This window comes from Nycticebus coucang, chromosome 3, assembly GCF_027406575.1.
Source record: "Nycticebus coucang isolate mNycCou1 chromosome 3, mNycCou1.pri, whole genome shotgun sequence".
Lineage (NCBI taxonomy): Eukaryota > Metazoa > Chordata > Mammalia > Primates > Lorisidae > Nycticebus > Nycticebus coucang.
The window spans coordinates 129606876-129622808 of NC_069782.1; the positions used below are offsets into that span (position 1 = coordinate 129606876).

Consider the following 15933-nt stretch of genomic DNA (forward strand, 5'->3'; position numbering starts at 1 on the left):
GCTAGAGTACTTTATCTATAAGCTTTTTCAGACTTCACCATTTTTACATACACACTGGAGGTACTCGTATTTGAGTGTGTGTGTGTAATTTGTGTAGCTTTGTATAACCATGACCACAGTCATCAAGACACTCTATTATTACTCTTTCATAGCCCATTCACCCCATATTCCAAATCCCTGGCAACTGCTCATCTGTTCTCCAGCTCTATATTACTTCACTGTTGTTATGTAATTAGAATCATGCAGCATGTATTTTTTGGAGATTGGCTTTAATCACTCAATATATTTTCCTTAAGGTTCATCCAAGTTCTTGGTTGCATTTAGCAAGAGTTCATTTCTTTTTCTTTTCTTTTTTTTTTATATAGCTGAGTAATGGACGTACCACAGGTTTTTAAAACATTCACCATAGTTTCCAATTTGGGGCTAAAGCATCCGAGTATTATGAACATCTGAGTACAAATTTCTTTTTTTTTTTTTAGTCAAAAAATTTATTTTTAGATATTTGCAGTGACTCAGACCTGAGTACAAAATTCTCTGGGATAAATACCCAAAAGTGTAACTGCTAAGTCACGTGACAAATCTATTTGTAGTTTTAAAATGAATAGTGAAACCATTTTCCAGAGTCAGACTGTATATGTTTGGAATTTGATAGTGACTCAATCCCTAGAAAGATATTCCACTGTTATCGCTTCTTGATTAGAGAACTATCCTTCTAAAATCCCATGGAGTAAGACAAACCTAGATTTAAACATGCTTCGTCAGTTATTAGCCGGGTGAGCTTGGACATATATTTAACTTTTCTTGAGTCTCAGATTTCCTGTTTGCAAAATAGAGGTAATAATACCTGAGACAGTAAGGATTTAACAAGATCCATATGTCAAATGCTGAGAGATGAGCATTTGCACACAGTTGTGAGTTAAGGCTAGCTCTCTCTCTCCACGCCATGGCCAGATAATGAGCAATATTATACCCAATTTTTATGGCATGGGGAATTTTAACTAACTTCAAAAATTCAAGGAAATCATACTACTTTTATTCACATTCTTTTTTACTATATGTTTAGTAGGTTTTATGCATAGTGTTTCCTTGGTGAAATTAGTTACCCTTTGTTCATATCAATTATATTTGCTGAAGTAATCTTTACAACTCTTGGAAGCAGAAACAAGTTAGTGTCACTCTGTTACACTTTTTTTTTTTTTTTCTCCCCTTCTAGGTCAGTGAACAATTTCCTGATGACTGGTCCAAAGGTAAGACAAAATTTATTTCATTAATATGGATTTCACTTGTTGATCAAAGACCAAAAACATTTCTTTTCATTGTATCCACATCTTTTTTATGCTATATGCATTATAGATAGAAAAGTTGAGGCTTAAAGAGGGTTAGAGACACACCCTAAACCACACAGCAGACTAATGTCAGCACCAAGATAAGAACCCGGGAGCACTGATTCTAAATTTATAGCCAGAATTTCCAGATTCATAAAGTCAACAGCCTTCTCAGTGCTGGGGTGGGATGCAATGTCCCATCTTTAAACTGTGGGGATTGTACTACAGGATCTCTATATAGAGGGACATTTTCAGCTCCAAAATGTTGTTTTCTAAGATAATAATGGAATGAGAATAGGTGAAATTTCTTGAATTATGTAATTCGGTCTCATTTTTGGAGAGGCAGTAGATTGAATAAAGGATTGTGGAAACAAGAATCTGATAAAACTGAGTTTCATTCCTGCCATTTGCTAGCTGTGGGACCTTAAACAAATTACTTTACCTTTCTGAGCCTCAGTTTCCTAATCTATAAAATGGTACCTGTTTCACAAGGTTATTTGTGATGTTAAATGAGATAGCATCTTTAAAGTGCTTACTCTGTCTTTATTTTGGGTTGGGAGAGTGGGCGGGAAGAGAGATGCTTGACCAGGTTAGAGCAAATGTCTCCTAAATTCAGTCCGAATTTTGACCTCTGTGTCCCTGCAGGCTTACTTGATCTACTCCAGCAGTGTGGCAGCTGGTGCTCAGAGTGGTATTGAAGAATGTAAATATCAGTTTGCCTGGGACCGCTGGAACTGCCCGGAGAGAGCCCTGCAGCTATCCAGCCATGGCGGGCTTCGCAGTGGTAAGAAAAGCCTCTGCTACAGCTCCCTGGGCGCCTGGTCACAGGTTTGAGCCCCTGATTCTAGGGATGGCCCTCTGACTCCTCTCCACCCTTATTTTTTACCTGCTGTCTTCTCTCTGGTCATCTCCTGGGGTCTTTTTTTCCTTTTCATCTCCTCTTTCATATCTATAGAGGTTTTTTTCCTTTCTTCCCTGACACTGTCACTGCTCAACAAATGGACTTACCACATCCCCAATCCCATACCATCCTTGGCCTCTCATCTGGCTAAGTTTCTTCCAGGAGGCAGGGGGTCGTAATCCTTATATCTCTTAGCTCTTTCCTTCAGCAGGCTCAGCAGAGAGGTACTGGGCAAGTGGAAACTGACTTGTAGACTAGATTTCTATAGAGAACATAGAGCAGCCATGCCAGTAAGTGAAAGAACCCCATTAGAGGTTTTTTTTTTTTAACAAGACCAGCTGCACATGCCTCTTAGGCTCCAGTGTTCCAAAAGGAAGCAGGAATAGGTTCTCTATAACCCAGCCTTCAGATTTATCTTCTTCCTGATTTCTTCCTCAGGCTCTTTTCCATCTAAATCCTTTACAGTCATGTATATCAACAATAACCTACTCACCTGGTCATAAAATGTGTGGCCTGAAGAGACAGGAAGGGAGAAGAATAGGGAGGTGAAGGCCAATGAGGAAGCAGATCCTGGAAGACTCTGAGACACATTTTAAAGATAGGGAAATAGGATGGAGCTGGGAAAGGAAGGTATAATGATGTTATTAAGGGACGTAGCATGTTGATATTTCTTCCAGCTACAACCCTTATCTCTAACTGTCCAGATTTTTGGTTCCTTCCAGCTAATCGAGAGACAGCATTTGTACATGCCATCAGCTCTGCTGGAGTCATGTACACTCTAACTAGAAACTGCAGCCTTGGAGATTTTGATAACTGCGGCTGTGATGACTCCCGCAATGGGCAACTGGGTGAGTAGCGATGTGAGGATGGGTAGGACAGGCCAGCTGAATTCACTTAAAGAATGACAGTGTTGGGGGTAGCTTTGTGGGGTGCAGAAAAGTTGTGTACTTCTAAATATGAGTAAAAACATGCTGAAGATGGTTGAACCAATTTGAACCCAAACCCTACAGAGACAAACCAGACTAAATGTAGCTTGGGAACCTCTTCTCCCACTGAGTGGTTTCCTTAATTTACAAATAATAACAACAATAATAATAATAATAAAGGAACAAGACTCTGGGGACTCCATCCTCTGTTCCTTCTCTGGGTCCGGCTACACTCTATTCTTCACCTACACTGCTGTCTCCTATCCTCTGTATCCTACCGATGAATTTCCACCTTGGTTGCTCCATATTATTTCAATTGCGCCGGTCTTTCCCTTTGAATCCTCGTCCAGACCTCAATCGCCGGCAGGACACATGCACCATTGCGTGGAGCACCGCCAAGCCGAGAAGGGTTCTCGCACCTTGAGAGAATCCATTCGGCAACTACTTACGTCATGAAGCTCTGAGCAGGGGATTGGCTGAGGGTGGAAGCGGGGGCATAAAAGTGGCAAAAACAAATGTAGACTGAAACTAATCCGGACACTGGGCATGCGCCCAACTTTAATCCTCTCCTATACTGGACCCCCCAACCCAATTACGAACAGCAGGGCAGGAGGCTCCGCGGCCGCCTGCTCGATGACCTTTCCTCCTCCTGCATTTTTCCAGGGGGCCAAGGCTGGCTGTGGGGAGGCTGCAGTGATAACGTGGGCTTCGGAGAGGCGATTTCCAAGCAGTTCGTTGATGCTCTGGAAACAGGACAGGATGCACGGGCAGCCATGAACCTGCACAACAACGAGGCTGGCCGCAAGGTGAGTCCGTTCACTGCCAGCCCCAGGTGCGGACTATTCTTCAGTTCATTTGACAGATGGGAACATGAGTTAACTAAGTGGGCTGGCCAAATAGACCAGCTGGACGCCTCACAGCCCCTCGGGGGCGAGGGCTGGCCTCACGCTCGGCTTCATCCCGGGCCTGACTCCTAGCCTTCTCCCCAGGCGGTGAAGGGCACCATGAAGCGCACGTGCAAGTGCCACGGCGTGTCTGGCAGCTGCACCACCCAGACCTGCTGGCTGCAGCTGCCCGAGTTCCGCGAGGTGGGCGCGCACCTGAAGGAGAAGTACCACGCGGCACTCAAGGTGGACCTGCTGCAGGGAGCTGGCAACAGCGCGGCTGGCCGCGGCGCCATCGCCGACACCTTCCGCTCCATCTCCACCCGAGAGCTGGTGCACCTGGAGGACTCCCCAGACTACTGCCTGGAGAACAAAACGCTGGGGCTGCTGGGCACCGAAGGCCGAGAGTGCCTGCGGCGCGGGCGGGCCCTAGGCCGCTGGGAGCGCCGCAGCTGCCGCCGGTTGTGCGGGGACTGCGGGTTGGCGGTGGAGGAGCGCCGCGCGGAGACCGTGTCCAGCTGCAACTGCAAGTTCCACTGGTGTTGCGCTGTCCGCTGCGAGCAGTGCCGCCGGCGAGTCACCAAGTATTTCTGTAGCCGCGCAGAGCGGCCGCGAGGAGGCGCTGCGCACAGACCCGGGAGAAAACCCTAAGGGTCTCCTCTCCTGCCTCCTTTTCCTATTTGTTCTTGGCTTCTTTTAGAGACCCCAGTAATAGAAGAACCTCGGGAATGGGGCCCCCGCGTTCCCAAGGCCAGGGATCCTGTGACTGAGACTCTGCAGTCTCTCCAGAGCTTGTCACTTTGCAAACTGTCTTCCCCAATTTCTCTGCAGTCTGGTCTTCCTCACAGCCCACATTTAGGTCTCAGAACTCTGTTCTAGGATTTTGAACCATTGATCTTTCCTGGACTAGGATGAGAATAAGTTTTCTTCCTCCCACCTCTAATAGGTACCCCAAAGCCTGGCGTTAGCCTATCGAGCGTTAGGAAGTGGAAGAACTTTCTTAGACATGAGGGCCCAGGTAAAACCAAGCTTTTCTCTTTCACCTGTTATTTGCTCCCAGGTCTCACCATAGCTGCCTCTCCGTTCTGCACAGCCCCTCTTGTATTCTGATTTCCCTGCTGTTTGCAGATTCCCCAGGAATCTCTAATGCTTTTTCTTTCTTATTCCTTTCCCTTTCCCTGAAGAGAAACTGAGGACACTGGCCTGAGAAAAAGCACATGTAGGGGGGTTGTTCCTAGAGGCAGAGGTTGAAGATGGCAGAAGAGGGAACCCTAAGTGCTGTCTTGAATACTAAGGATGCTACTCATCCTTGTGATACCACATCACTAATGGACTTTACCAGTGGGGCAATAACCTTCATAGACAATCACCCAAGGAAATCCAGACATATATCCCAAAGGCCTAGAAACTATGTAGGAGCAGATTACCAGTCATATCCTACCCTTTCAAGTTTCACTTATTTCCTCCTAGCAACAAACTATCGCTTCTCGTTCCCCAAAGGATCTTTGTTCCTCTGAGTCAAGACTGAGGTAAATAAAGCCAATTTCCCATTCAGACTCTGGTCTAAAGGCAGGTCATAAGAAAAGAAATGAGGGTCCTTCCACTAACCTCATTTCTCAAACAGGCAGGATTCAGGGCATTGAATATTCAATAAATAAACTTCCTGCAATGAAACTGTTGCCAATAGGAAGTTCAGCACCTTGAACTTTAATTTATTGCAGTTATTGGGATATGTTCTCTTTTTACCAGGTACTGAACTGATTCTTGAAGATACTGGGAGTGGGATGGGTAGAAGATATAACCCCTAGGCTCTCTCCTCCCTCCCAGCTTGGCAGGATATCATCTTCTCTAGATCCTTGTTTCACCAATGGCCTAAGTAATTATCTTGACTTGACTGAGGCTAATCTAGTAAATCATCTATACAAATATTCCACTAATAGTAGCTAAGAGCTTGTAGCTTGTGGTGCTTGAATCTTCTGGTTTTATTTTTGGAGAGGAGCAGTACAGCAAGGACTTTTTTATAAAATAAGGCAAGTCCTTAGGGAGGGAACAGTCATAATAGACTTTGAAGCCCAAGGAACTTCCAGCTCCCTTGGGCTGGAAGGGAGCCCCTTCCTGACCCACTAGGCCAGTCGTGGGTCTGGGCACCAGCAGTTCTGAAGCAGAACTGGTCAGTAATGAGACATCTTCAACCTGCCTCTCCCAGAGTAGGAGAAAGCACAGAAATGTGGCTCCAAGTGGGAAAAAAAAGACCAAGACCGTAAGGGCTTACTATAAAAGTGGAAAGTGTCCCATATTCCAAACTGAGACGTGGCAGATGGTCAGACCCCAAGCCCCTGGCTTTATACATCATCTGGTCCTACCAACACATACGGAGCAGAGAGGTTCCCCTTCCTGACCAGGAATATAGTTCCCTTCTGAGTGCTTCATCTCTACTAGCGAAAGGCCCTTTGCTCCGTCTCTCACCTTCTATCTAGGATTCTTGAATCTTCCAGCTCACCTTCTTCCTTAAGCAGAAGCAAATACTAACCTCGGTGTCCCACTTGGCAGAATTATTGACAATGTACAGGAAGTCTGGCAAGGTAGCTAGAAGATACAAAACTACAATGCTAAATTCTCCAGAAGGCTCTCAGCATAAACATAGCAGAACCATTGTGCTTCCTATTTGGTAATTCCAGGTCAGTACTCTAAACATGTCATGCTGCCAGAAAGTCCTTTCATAGGTTATTGTTTTATATCCCTAAATGGATATGACTGATACTAGATTCATTTGAGTTCTATAAAGAAAACATTACTGAGCTACCTTAGATCTGTATTGCTTTTCTCCCCTCGTGCATTATCCATTCATATATTGTTCATTCAACAATCACTAGAGTGAGACAGTGGTGAGCAGCACACCGACATCCCCGCATTCATGGAGGTAAGGTTCTCATCCTATATTCTGTTATGAGGGCTATGCTGCCCTTACAAAGGGGATAACACCAGGACTGTTGCTTGGGAAAACATCTTTGAGGTCAGCTAGTCAAATCTTTTGTTTTACAGATTTAAACAGATGCTGCGAAAGATAACTGGCTTGTTCCTCCGACTAGTAAGTTACTAAGGGCTGAGTACTGGAACACAGGTCCCCTCCCTCCTCTGTGTGCTCTTCAGGAGCCCATCTGTCTGCGTTAGAGGACAGAAGCAGAGGGAGGTCCTGAGAAGTGACAAGGACACTGGTTGGGGTGGACAAAACACTGACTCCTTCCTGTCTCTGGCCTGTGAGCATACACACAGGCAGGCTTTCTTTTCTTGAAAAGAATCCCAGCTTCAACTGGCCTTAGCAGCAGGTTGGGGCAAAGACAGAGACAGGGTCATCCTCGGCGCTGGTGGTGCTGCTGGTGATGGGAGGGGAGGGCAGGCCAGGGCACTTGCCTATTGTGGGTCTGGATTGGATGCTTCCACTCATTCATTTCCTTTTAATTAACCCGCATTCCTGGAGGAGAAATATTTATGTTGGCTCCCATAGAGGCAATCCTCAGACTGGAAAGAAGGGGGAAGAAAGCCCGTCTTAACAAAACAATATCCCTAAAGAGCTCAAGAAGAGAAAATAGGGGAACAAAATGCTATTAAAATAGCCTTCTACCCCCACTGGAGTCAATGAAAACTTCATTTCACATGCTAATCCGCCACTCCGCCCCCTTCTCTTCTCACAACACCTTTTCCGAAAGTGTTTGGGAAAAGTCTTCGCAGTCAGTACACAGCTCCCTGCAGCTCAGACTTCTCCTTGTGTTAGTTAGTTCAGGGCCCCAAGTGGGGCTCTCGCTCCAGCAGCGGCTTTTTTCTCCCCCCCTTTAATTTAAACAAAGACTTCGGAGTTCATCAACCTCCCACTGAAATTCACAGCTGCTGAACAAACTAATCCCCTCTCCTAGCCTTTCTTCCCTTCAATGGGCTCTTGGCTTCAAAGACACTTTGGGAAAGGACTTTGCTGGGGCTCACACTGCTTCATCAATAGAAGTTAGTGCAAGTATTATCTGAAGAGCAAGTGGCTTTACAAACAAATACTGCCTAACAATCCCTCCCTCCCAAACACACACATCTAGCCTGCAGACATGATGGGATCTACAACAGGATTAGGGCTAGTACCCCCTGGCTTCACACCCAGTCCTTTTGTGCAGCTGAGCTCAGCCCTGAAGTGGTGTGGGGAAAACCCTGGAGCTGAGTCAGGCAGGGATGAAGACACACACACACACACACACACACACACACTCAGCAGCAGCAGAGTGGCCACAAATGCTGCCAGGGGAGACCCTTGCAGCTTAATTCAGTGGAATGGATACCTTCCTTTCTTTAACTCTCTTGATGTCTTCTCTCTCGCCAAGCGTCTCCCCTGCCTTACTAGGGTGCAGGAAGCAAGAACAAAGAGGATTAGAAAGAGGTAATGGCAAAAGAGGGCCCAGAGGAGACAATGATTGGGAGATGACGGAGGAAACCAAATCAAAGTGGCTTTATTGCACCATTAAGTATATCTGAATCAAAAGCAAAGCAGCAAATGAAAGTACAACCAGGAAAGGTAGCCCTGAGACTTGTGGTCGAGAGAGAAAGGCCCCAACCCTTAAGGAGCAGTGCTGGAAGAGAAGGCTTCATTAATATGGCTCCTATTCCAGAACTGGGCTTATTATGATCACAGGATGAATAATCTAGGGCCTCAGGCCAGGGCTGAAACATAAGTGGAGTCAAGGGCTGTTCCCCACAGGCTGTGGTCCCTCTGCTTCTATCTAATAGCCTAAGGCAGCTTCCAGCAAAAGACAGTTCACCCCTTTTACTTTCTACCTAACCTAGCCCACCCTTAATAATGCTGACAGATGAGAAATTTTATTTTAAAAGGACCAAAGTTTCCTCTCTTGGTTCTGCTAGCACCTATCCCTCATGTCTATCGCTTGTGCAAAAGGTGATAGCTGTTAGCTCTACCCCAGCCCCTGGGCTACAGAGAAATATGGACTGAAAATATGAGTCAGAGGCAGGGAGGAGGTAAGGTCAGGATCATAAACCACAGAAGGGAAAAACAAAAGATCCATAAGGTAGGTTACAGCAGAGGTAGACTTGGAAATAATGATCCTCTTCACTGTGCCACAGGTCACTTAAACAGAATAACCCCAGGGGGAGCAGATATCCTACCCTAGGTTCTGTTAGAATACAGCATTAGGGAAAGTGAAGAATTGACTCCATGCCCTGCCTCCAGGGCTTAGAGAGTCTGGGATAGATCCTAGAGGGCCAAGCATAAAGAAATAAAAAGCCGGCACTCAACGCGTTTGGAGCTAATCCTACAGCATCACATGTCTTCCTGCCAGCAAGTGAAGAGGAGTGGAGAAAATAAATAGAATCTGTTCCAAAATCCCCCTTTTCTGCAGGGAGGAGTTATATGATAGCAGAAGTGGCCTCCTGGCAAGACAGGCTGGCTGGTTTAGATCTGCAGCTTATGAGCGATTTTGAGGACAGCCTTCAGGATAGGCATGAAGCTGGACACTTCACTGAAGCTGCTGCAGCCTGCCACCTGGGCATGCACTGTGAGGCCCTGCTCAAAGCTTCCTGCATCCACACATCGGGCAACCTCGTGGAGCCCAGCCAGGACATGAGGCGAGAGCGGTGGAGAGATTGACTCTTGCTTAGCAAACCCAACCCAGCCTTTATTCTGGCAGCATAGAAGGGATAAGAGGATTCAAGTCCTGAAGGCTAGTCCAGTATGTATTTTGTGGGGACCCAGGATGATGAGAACTATGGGAAGAAAAGATATTGGGCTTCCTTTGGCCATGGGGATGGCAGAGAGGCAAGAGGCAGAGAGAACACAGCTAGTTGTACTTACAGTCCCCTCGCAGAGCTTCTCATATAGATATTCTAGACGCTGGGCTGCCTCATCCAGCTTCCTTTTTGTCTTCTGCAGGGAGAAAAATTGATTTTTTAAAAAACAGTGTCTTGCCCTGTTGCCCATGCTAGAGTGCTGTGGTGTCATTGTAGCTCACTCGAACTTCAGGGCTTAAGTGATCCTCCTTGGCTCAGCCACCTTCGTAGCTAGGACTACATAAGTGTACCACTATGCCTGGCTAAGTTTTTTATTTTTTATAGAGATGGGGGGAGGGTCTCACTATCATCCAGGCTGGTCTCAAACTCCTCGCCTCAATCAGTAATCCTGCCTCTGCCTCCCAAAGTGCTAGGATTATAAGCATGAGCTACTGTGCCTAGCCCTAAGAAATAGATTCTGATCCCAGCCCCTAAATCTAACACTACAAAGGGTTATAAAGAATCACAATATATTAGAGCTAGATTGGCTAAGGTTTCTTGCTCCATTTCATAGAGGAGGGAATGGATACCCAAAGAGCATAAGTGACTTGCTCAAGCTGACACAGCCAGCAAACGGACCACAGGTTTCCTCACTCCTGGTTTTACCCTCCTTCTAAGACCTGCTGCTGCCTTTACATTTTGATGCTATTGGGTCCTGCTACTAAGGAGCTGGACTTCAGGCGAGAATGTTAGTCTCTCCCCTACTCCTCATGGACATAAAATAAATACAAGATACAGATAGAATGCTTAGGGACAGTGAGAAAAGTCACACAAGGAACTGGATGAGGGGTCCTAGACCCAGCAACGGCACAAGATGGGCATTGTGGGGAAGGTTCAGGCTTACTAAGTCAGTGGCAGACAAGGCGCAGCGCTGGAGAAGTGCCTCAAAGCTGGTCTTCAAGGACTGATGCTCTGGGGGCAGCTCTTTCCTTTCCACCTTCCCAAGTGGCAGTTGCTGACAGAGGCAGGAGAAAGACAGGGAAACTCGACTTCTCACGGCTTCTCTAAGGACTATTCCTCAGTGAGTCAGAATCACTCTGCTCCCATCAGGGCAGAACAGATTTGAGGGGAGGAGCACCTTCCCCGCCTCTGCAGTAAGGATACCCGGTATCCAATCCAGTTTTCTTCAGCTTAGAGACTGCCTCCACCTTGAGGAATGAGGCCCATTTACCATGCTCCCTGCTTTTCTACACCCAAGGAGGGGTGAAAGGTTTCCCGGAGGAGGGGAACACATTGTCTCTGTCACCTGTAGGTTGAGTTCTCCTGGGGCTCCTGGGAGAGCTTGACCCACACTGGAGACAGGGGACTGTGAGGGCAGGATCCCTTGTAGCTCAGGGCTGAGGCTCCTAACTGGAGCAGTAATCGGTGCTGGAGGCATAAATGTCCCCGGCAGCTAAAGGGAGAGAGATAAAGGCACATGAGTCTATAAGCTAGGAGACTCCATAGGCCCTAGTTTTGGGGAGTGATAGACATTAATAGTGAACAATAGTGAAGAATGAGTGGGAAACTGGGAAACGGGAAGACTGGTATGTGTATGCAAGAGGGAAAGAAGTGGGTGCGGAGGGGAGAAGAGTGAGTGGGAGAAGAGCAAGGATAGCCCAAGAAAGGGAAGGACTGACTGAATTCTGTCAAGAACTAGAATGTGGGTCACTGGTGAATATATGAGGGAGTGGGTTAGGAAAGACACACTGACCTTTTTCCTTTGAAGGTTTCCTTTGGGGGCTGGAGCATCTTTCCAGGAATCTTGAGGTGCTGCAGAGTAACAAGGTAAGAGGTTTTTAGGGGCCTGACAGGAACATTGGAAATTTTTGGTCTGAAGGCTGGAAAAATTATTCTAGTTGGAGTCCACCCTACCTCCCTCTGCAGACCAGCCATACTCCCAGTCACTCTCCACCCAAGGGGTCCCAGTTCACTGAGGAAAAAAACTCCTGAGGTAATAGTGGAGAGAGAAGGAAAAAGAGGATGCAACTCAGAAGAGGAAGGCCATGGAAGGAAGACTGACCTGGATGGGGAGTCAAGATAGCAGGGGCTGGGAGGGTGCTAAAGCATGGAGCAGCTGGTCCTCCGGGAGGGTATGCCACAGGGAAGCTGGCAGGAGGGCCTGGTGGCTGGGAGATCATGGGGCTGGGACCTAGTGGTCTCATAGGAAGCAGAGGGAGCAGTTTAGAAGTTTCAGGCAGGGAGGGAGGGCCAGGCTGCATGATGTCTAGGGATGCCATAGATGGAGGGGGGTCAGGAAGAGGCCATGTTCCAAAGAATCCCACAGGATTAGGAACTTGAGCTCTTTGTCCTCCTAACAGCCGTGGCTGAGATAGAGCTGAAGTAGAACAGAAATAGGTATTTGCCACCAAACTTCAATTCCCAAGAGTCATAGAGCACATTAGGGAGGAATAGGACAGCAATTTAAAAACCTAATAATAATAAATTATTAATACATGTTTATGTCGATTTATAATTTATGGTACAAAGTGGGGCAAGAGCTGTGGAGAGATTGACTTTTACCTATATTCCTTAACTTGCAAAACAATCCTATAGCACTGAAATCACCAACAGAACTACTTTAGTATTAATATTTTGCCAAAAGATATGAAGTCAGTAAGTGATAGAATTAGGAATTCAGATTTAAATTTCTAAGCTCCTCTCACTAGACAGACATACTGCCTCCCAAATCCATGGTGGCCGTAACAATTGCTTTCCTGGGACATATGTGTTCCGTTCAGACAAATCTTCAGTCACTCACTCACCAGGTCTTGTCCCAGGGTCCAAAGGTAAAGGCTGGGCAACTTGAGGCCCAGGCACCCTACAGTCACTTCCAGGTTCTGCATCCTGGAACCCTGATAAGGATTAGGATAGGAAGGTGTCAAGGACATCACTAGGGATGATTGAGATGTGAAAAGACTTGGCTTTGAAGATGGGAGTTGGAACCTGTGAAGAGAAGAAATGGTCAGCCCTTGGAAAGGAAAAAGGGAAGTAAGTAATTGAAAACAGAAAAACAGGGCAGTGCCCATAACTCAGTAAGTAGGGCACCAGCCACATACACCAGGGCAGGTGGGTTCGAATGCGGCCTGGGCCAGCTAAAACAACAATGACAACTGCAACAACAACAACAATAACAACAACAACAACAAAAAGCTGGGCATTGTGGTGGGCGCCTGTAGTCCCAGCTACTTGGGAGGCTGAGGCAAGAGAATTGCTTAAGCCCAAGAGTTTGAGGTTGCTGTGAGCTGTGACACCACGGCACTCTACCCAGGGTGACAGCTTGAGACTCTGTCTCAAAAAATAAAAAAATAAAAAAGGGCGGTGCCTGTGGCTCAAAGGAGTAGGGTGCCGGCCCCATATGCCGGAGGTGATGGGTTCAAACACAGCCCCGGCCAAAAACTGCAAAAAAAAAGAAAAGACAAAACATATATAGATAAACCACTTATAAATATTAATAAAGATAAAATAAGAGAAGACATAAGTCATCAATATCAGAGACAAAATAGGGAATATTATAATAGACCTTGAAGCCATTGAAAGGATAATAAAAGAATACTATTAATATGAATAATTTTACATTCATAAATTTAACTACTTAGCATAAATGAACCAATCTCTCAAGAATCACAAATTATGAAAACTCAGCCAAAGTGAAAGAAGACTTTGGTAGTCCTATAACTGTTTAAAAAATTGAATTTGTAATTAAAAATCTTCCAAAAAAGAGTCACTGGAGAATTTTACCAAACATTCAAAGAATTAACACAAAAGTTTACACAATCTCTTCCAGAAAATAGAAACATTTCCTAACTCATTTTATGAGGCCAGCATTACCCTAAAACCAACACCAGACAAAGACAGCATAACATAAAACTATAGTTCAATATTTCTCATGAACTTAGATATAAAAAATCCTCAACAAAATTTTAGCAAATCAAATCAAACAATGTATATAAAAATAATATTCTACAACCAAGTAGAATTTATTGCAGGTCAGATAAGGCTGGTCCAATATACATATATTTAAAAATCAATCAATACCATACAAACAAGCTAAAGAAGGAAAATCAAATGATCCTAGAACGTGATGCAGAAAAAAAATTTGACAAAATTCATCACTCATTCATGATCCAATACACTTATGTTCTGAATGTGTACGTGTTATTCCTGGTGCCTGAAACAGTCTTTACCCACCCACTCCCTTTGCCTCAGTAACATTTAACCATCAAGATTCAAATCAAACATCATACTCATTCTGAAACAGTCCTTGAACTACCCCCTCTTACTCCCCCCACACAGAGTAAAATGCTTTCTTCTATGTGATCTCACAGCACCCTGTCACGCCCTAATCATGGCATTTATGAATTTTACTGTAGTTATTTTTCACATATGTTTCTACTGGACTATGAGTGACTTGAGGGTAAGGATCATGATTTGTGTACCTTTATGTCCTAAGAGTCTAGTAGTTATTCAACAAACGAGTTACCAGAAAAATAACTGACTCTCTGCTCCATGAAGTCAAGAATTTTCATAAGTTTTGTTCACTAATATATTCCAAGTGCTTAGAACCATGCCTGGTACATAAGTATTTTGAATGAATGAACAAATGAATTAACAAATAACTTATTTTTTTTCTTCCTTGGTGAATACTTAGATGGATAAACAAACCAGGTCTTACCTGGTGAGAAGTCTGGGATCCCAATCTGTGAGATAATGTCTTTTTAGAGTGGGGGGTAGCTCCCACAACAATCAGGGGAAAGGGAAAAGGGGGAGCCTGCTGGCTCAAGACAGCAGAACCTTGGGCATGAAAAAGCCGATCTTTCAGCTGCTGTACTGGTAGCTATAAGAGTTGTGATATGGAAGGGCTGTGTTAAGTACATAAAAACAATCAAACATCCTTTCTTATAAGCCTGGCTCTATACAACAGTCAAACGTCAGCTGACCCTCTATATTCTAGCCGCCTTAAATGACTCCAAGTTTCCTAATCCCTGGCAAATACTTGCATACCTCTCTCCTTCTCGCTGTTCTTTCTGCCTAGAATGCCCTACATCTGCTGGTAAGCTACTTTTCTTTGAATGTCCAGCTCAGCTATTTTAACCATCAGGAAGCCCTCTTTGACCTCTTCAGGGAAAATTAGCCCCTTCCCTAGAATCCCACAGTGCTTACTATAAGCTTCTGTTTGGCACTAAAAGTTATTGACATCTGATTGTTCCCCAGTAGAATGTGATGTGCTTGAGGGATTAGATCTTATCTATCTTAGCAGCTTTAGTACTGGCATAGTTCCTGGAAGGGCTCAGTTAGTATTAGTTGATTGAATAAAGTAGTTTTCTCTCTCCACATGGCCCCACTTACCTGTGGACAGTCACTGGGTAGAAAGTTCATGGCAGTGGCCAGGCTGCCCTGGGCTGCCAGGTGGTTGACATACTGAGTGACCCAGTGGGTTGTGGCAGGGCTTGGGTTCATCCCACTGGGACCTCGCAGTAGCTCCAAGCTTCTGTTAAGGACCATCATCTTCTCCATCAGGTCCTATAGGGCCAAGGATGACAGTGGTAATGCTCTCTTCAAAGCACATCCTGCCTTCTAAGTCTGGGCAGGTCACCCAGGGATTTTCTATGGGCAGAGGGCTGTACCCGGGAAAAGGCAGCAGATGATGAAATCTAAGAGTTGTGACAGAGAAGGGCTCTGGCCTCACTTCCCAAGCCTTTGGATTCAACTGGGCCTGTTTTGGTCTCAGATTCTTGACCTATCTGCATTCTTTTCCTTTCTATACCCTTTCTACTATACATCATCAACCATAGACTCTGTTATACTAATTGCTTCTAGTGTGACATTTTTTTTTTTGCAGTTTTTGCCTGGGGCCGGGTTTGAACCTGCATCTCTGGTATATGGGGCCGGCGCCCTACTCCTTTGAGCCACAGGCGCCACCCTCTAGTGGCCCACAGACTCTGGTCACCTGCAGAGCACTTGGTAGTTAAGATCCACACAAATGTTTGCAGCAGCTATTAGAAGGGCCAAGCTCACAATTACTCAAATATTGAATAAACTTGTTTAATCAAACCTCAAACGGGAAAAAATTTTGAAGGTTACTACCTAAGGAGCTGCTT

General features: G+C 45.4%; 2 protein-coding genes across 2 annotated transcripts in view; one reads left to right on the forward strand and one right to left on the reverse strand.

Moving 5' to 3' along the window:
- Positions 1-4699, forward strand: part of WNT8B (Wnt family member 8B) — an 8714-nt gene extending 4015 nt beyond the window's left edge. Inside the window, exons 2-6 of the mRNA XM_053583510.1 lie at positions 1214-1247; positions 1920-2109; positions 2949-3074; positions 3816-3958; positions 4142-4699. Of these exons, the coding sequence (XP_053439485.1) occupies positions 1214-1247; positions 1920-2109; positions 2949-3074; positions 3816-3958; positions 4142-4687 (1039 nt within the window). The 3' untranslated portion in view covers positions 4688-4699. The remainder of the gene's footprint in view (positions 1-1213; positions 1248-1919; positions 2110-2948; positions 3075-3815; positions 3959-4141) is intronic.
- A 4780-nt stretch (positions 4700-9479) lies between these two features.
- Positions 9480-15933, reverse strand: part of SEC31B (SEC31 homolog B, COPII coat complex component) — a 29922-nt gene continuing 23468 nt past the window's right edge. Inside the window, 10 exon segments of the mRNA XM_053582945.1 lie at positions 9480-9674; positions 9879-9950; positions 10698-10808; positions 11100-11246; positions 11547-11605; positions 11856-12170; positions 12598-12664; positions 12667-12778; positions 14494-14669; positions 15182-15355. Coding sequence (XP_053438920.1) covers positions 9480-9674; positions 9879-9950; positions 10698-10808; positions 11100-11246; positions 11547-11605; positions 11856-12170; positions 12598-12664; positions 12667-12778; positions 14494-14669; positions 15182-15355 — 1428 coding nt within the window.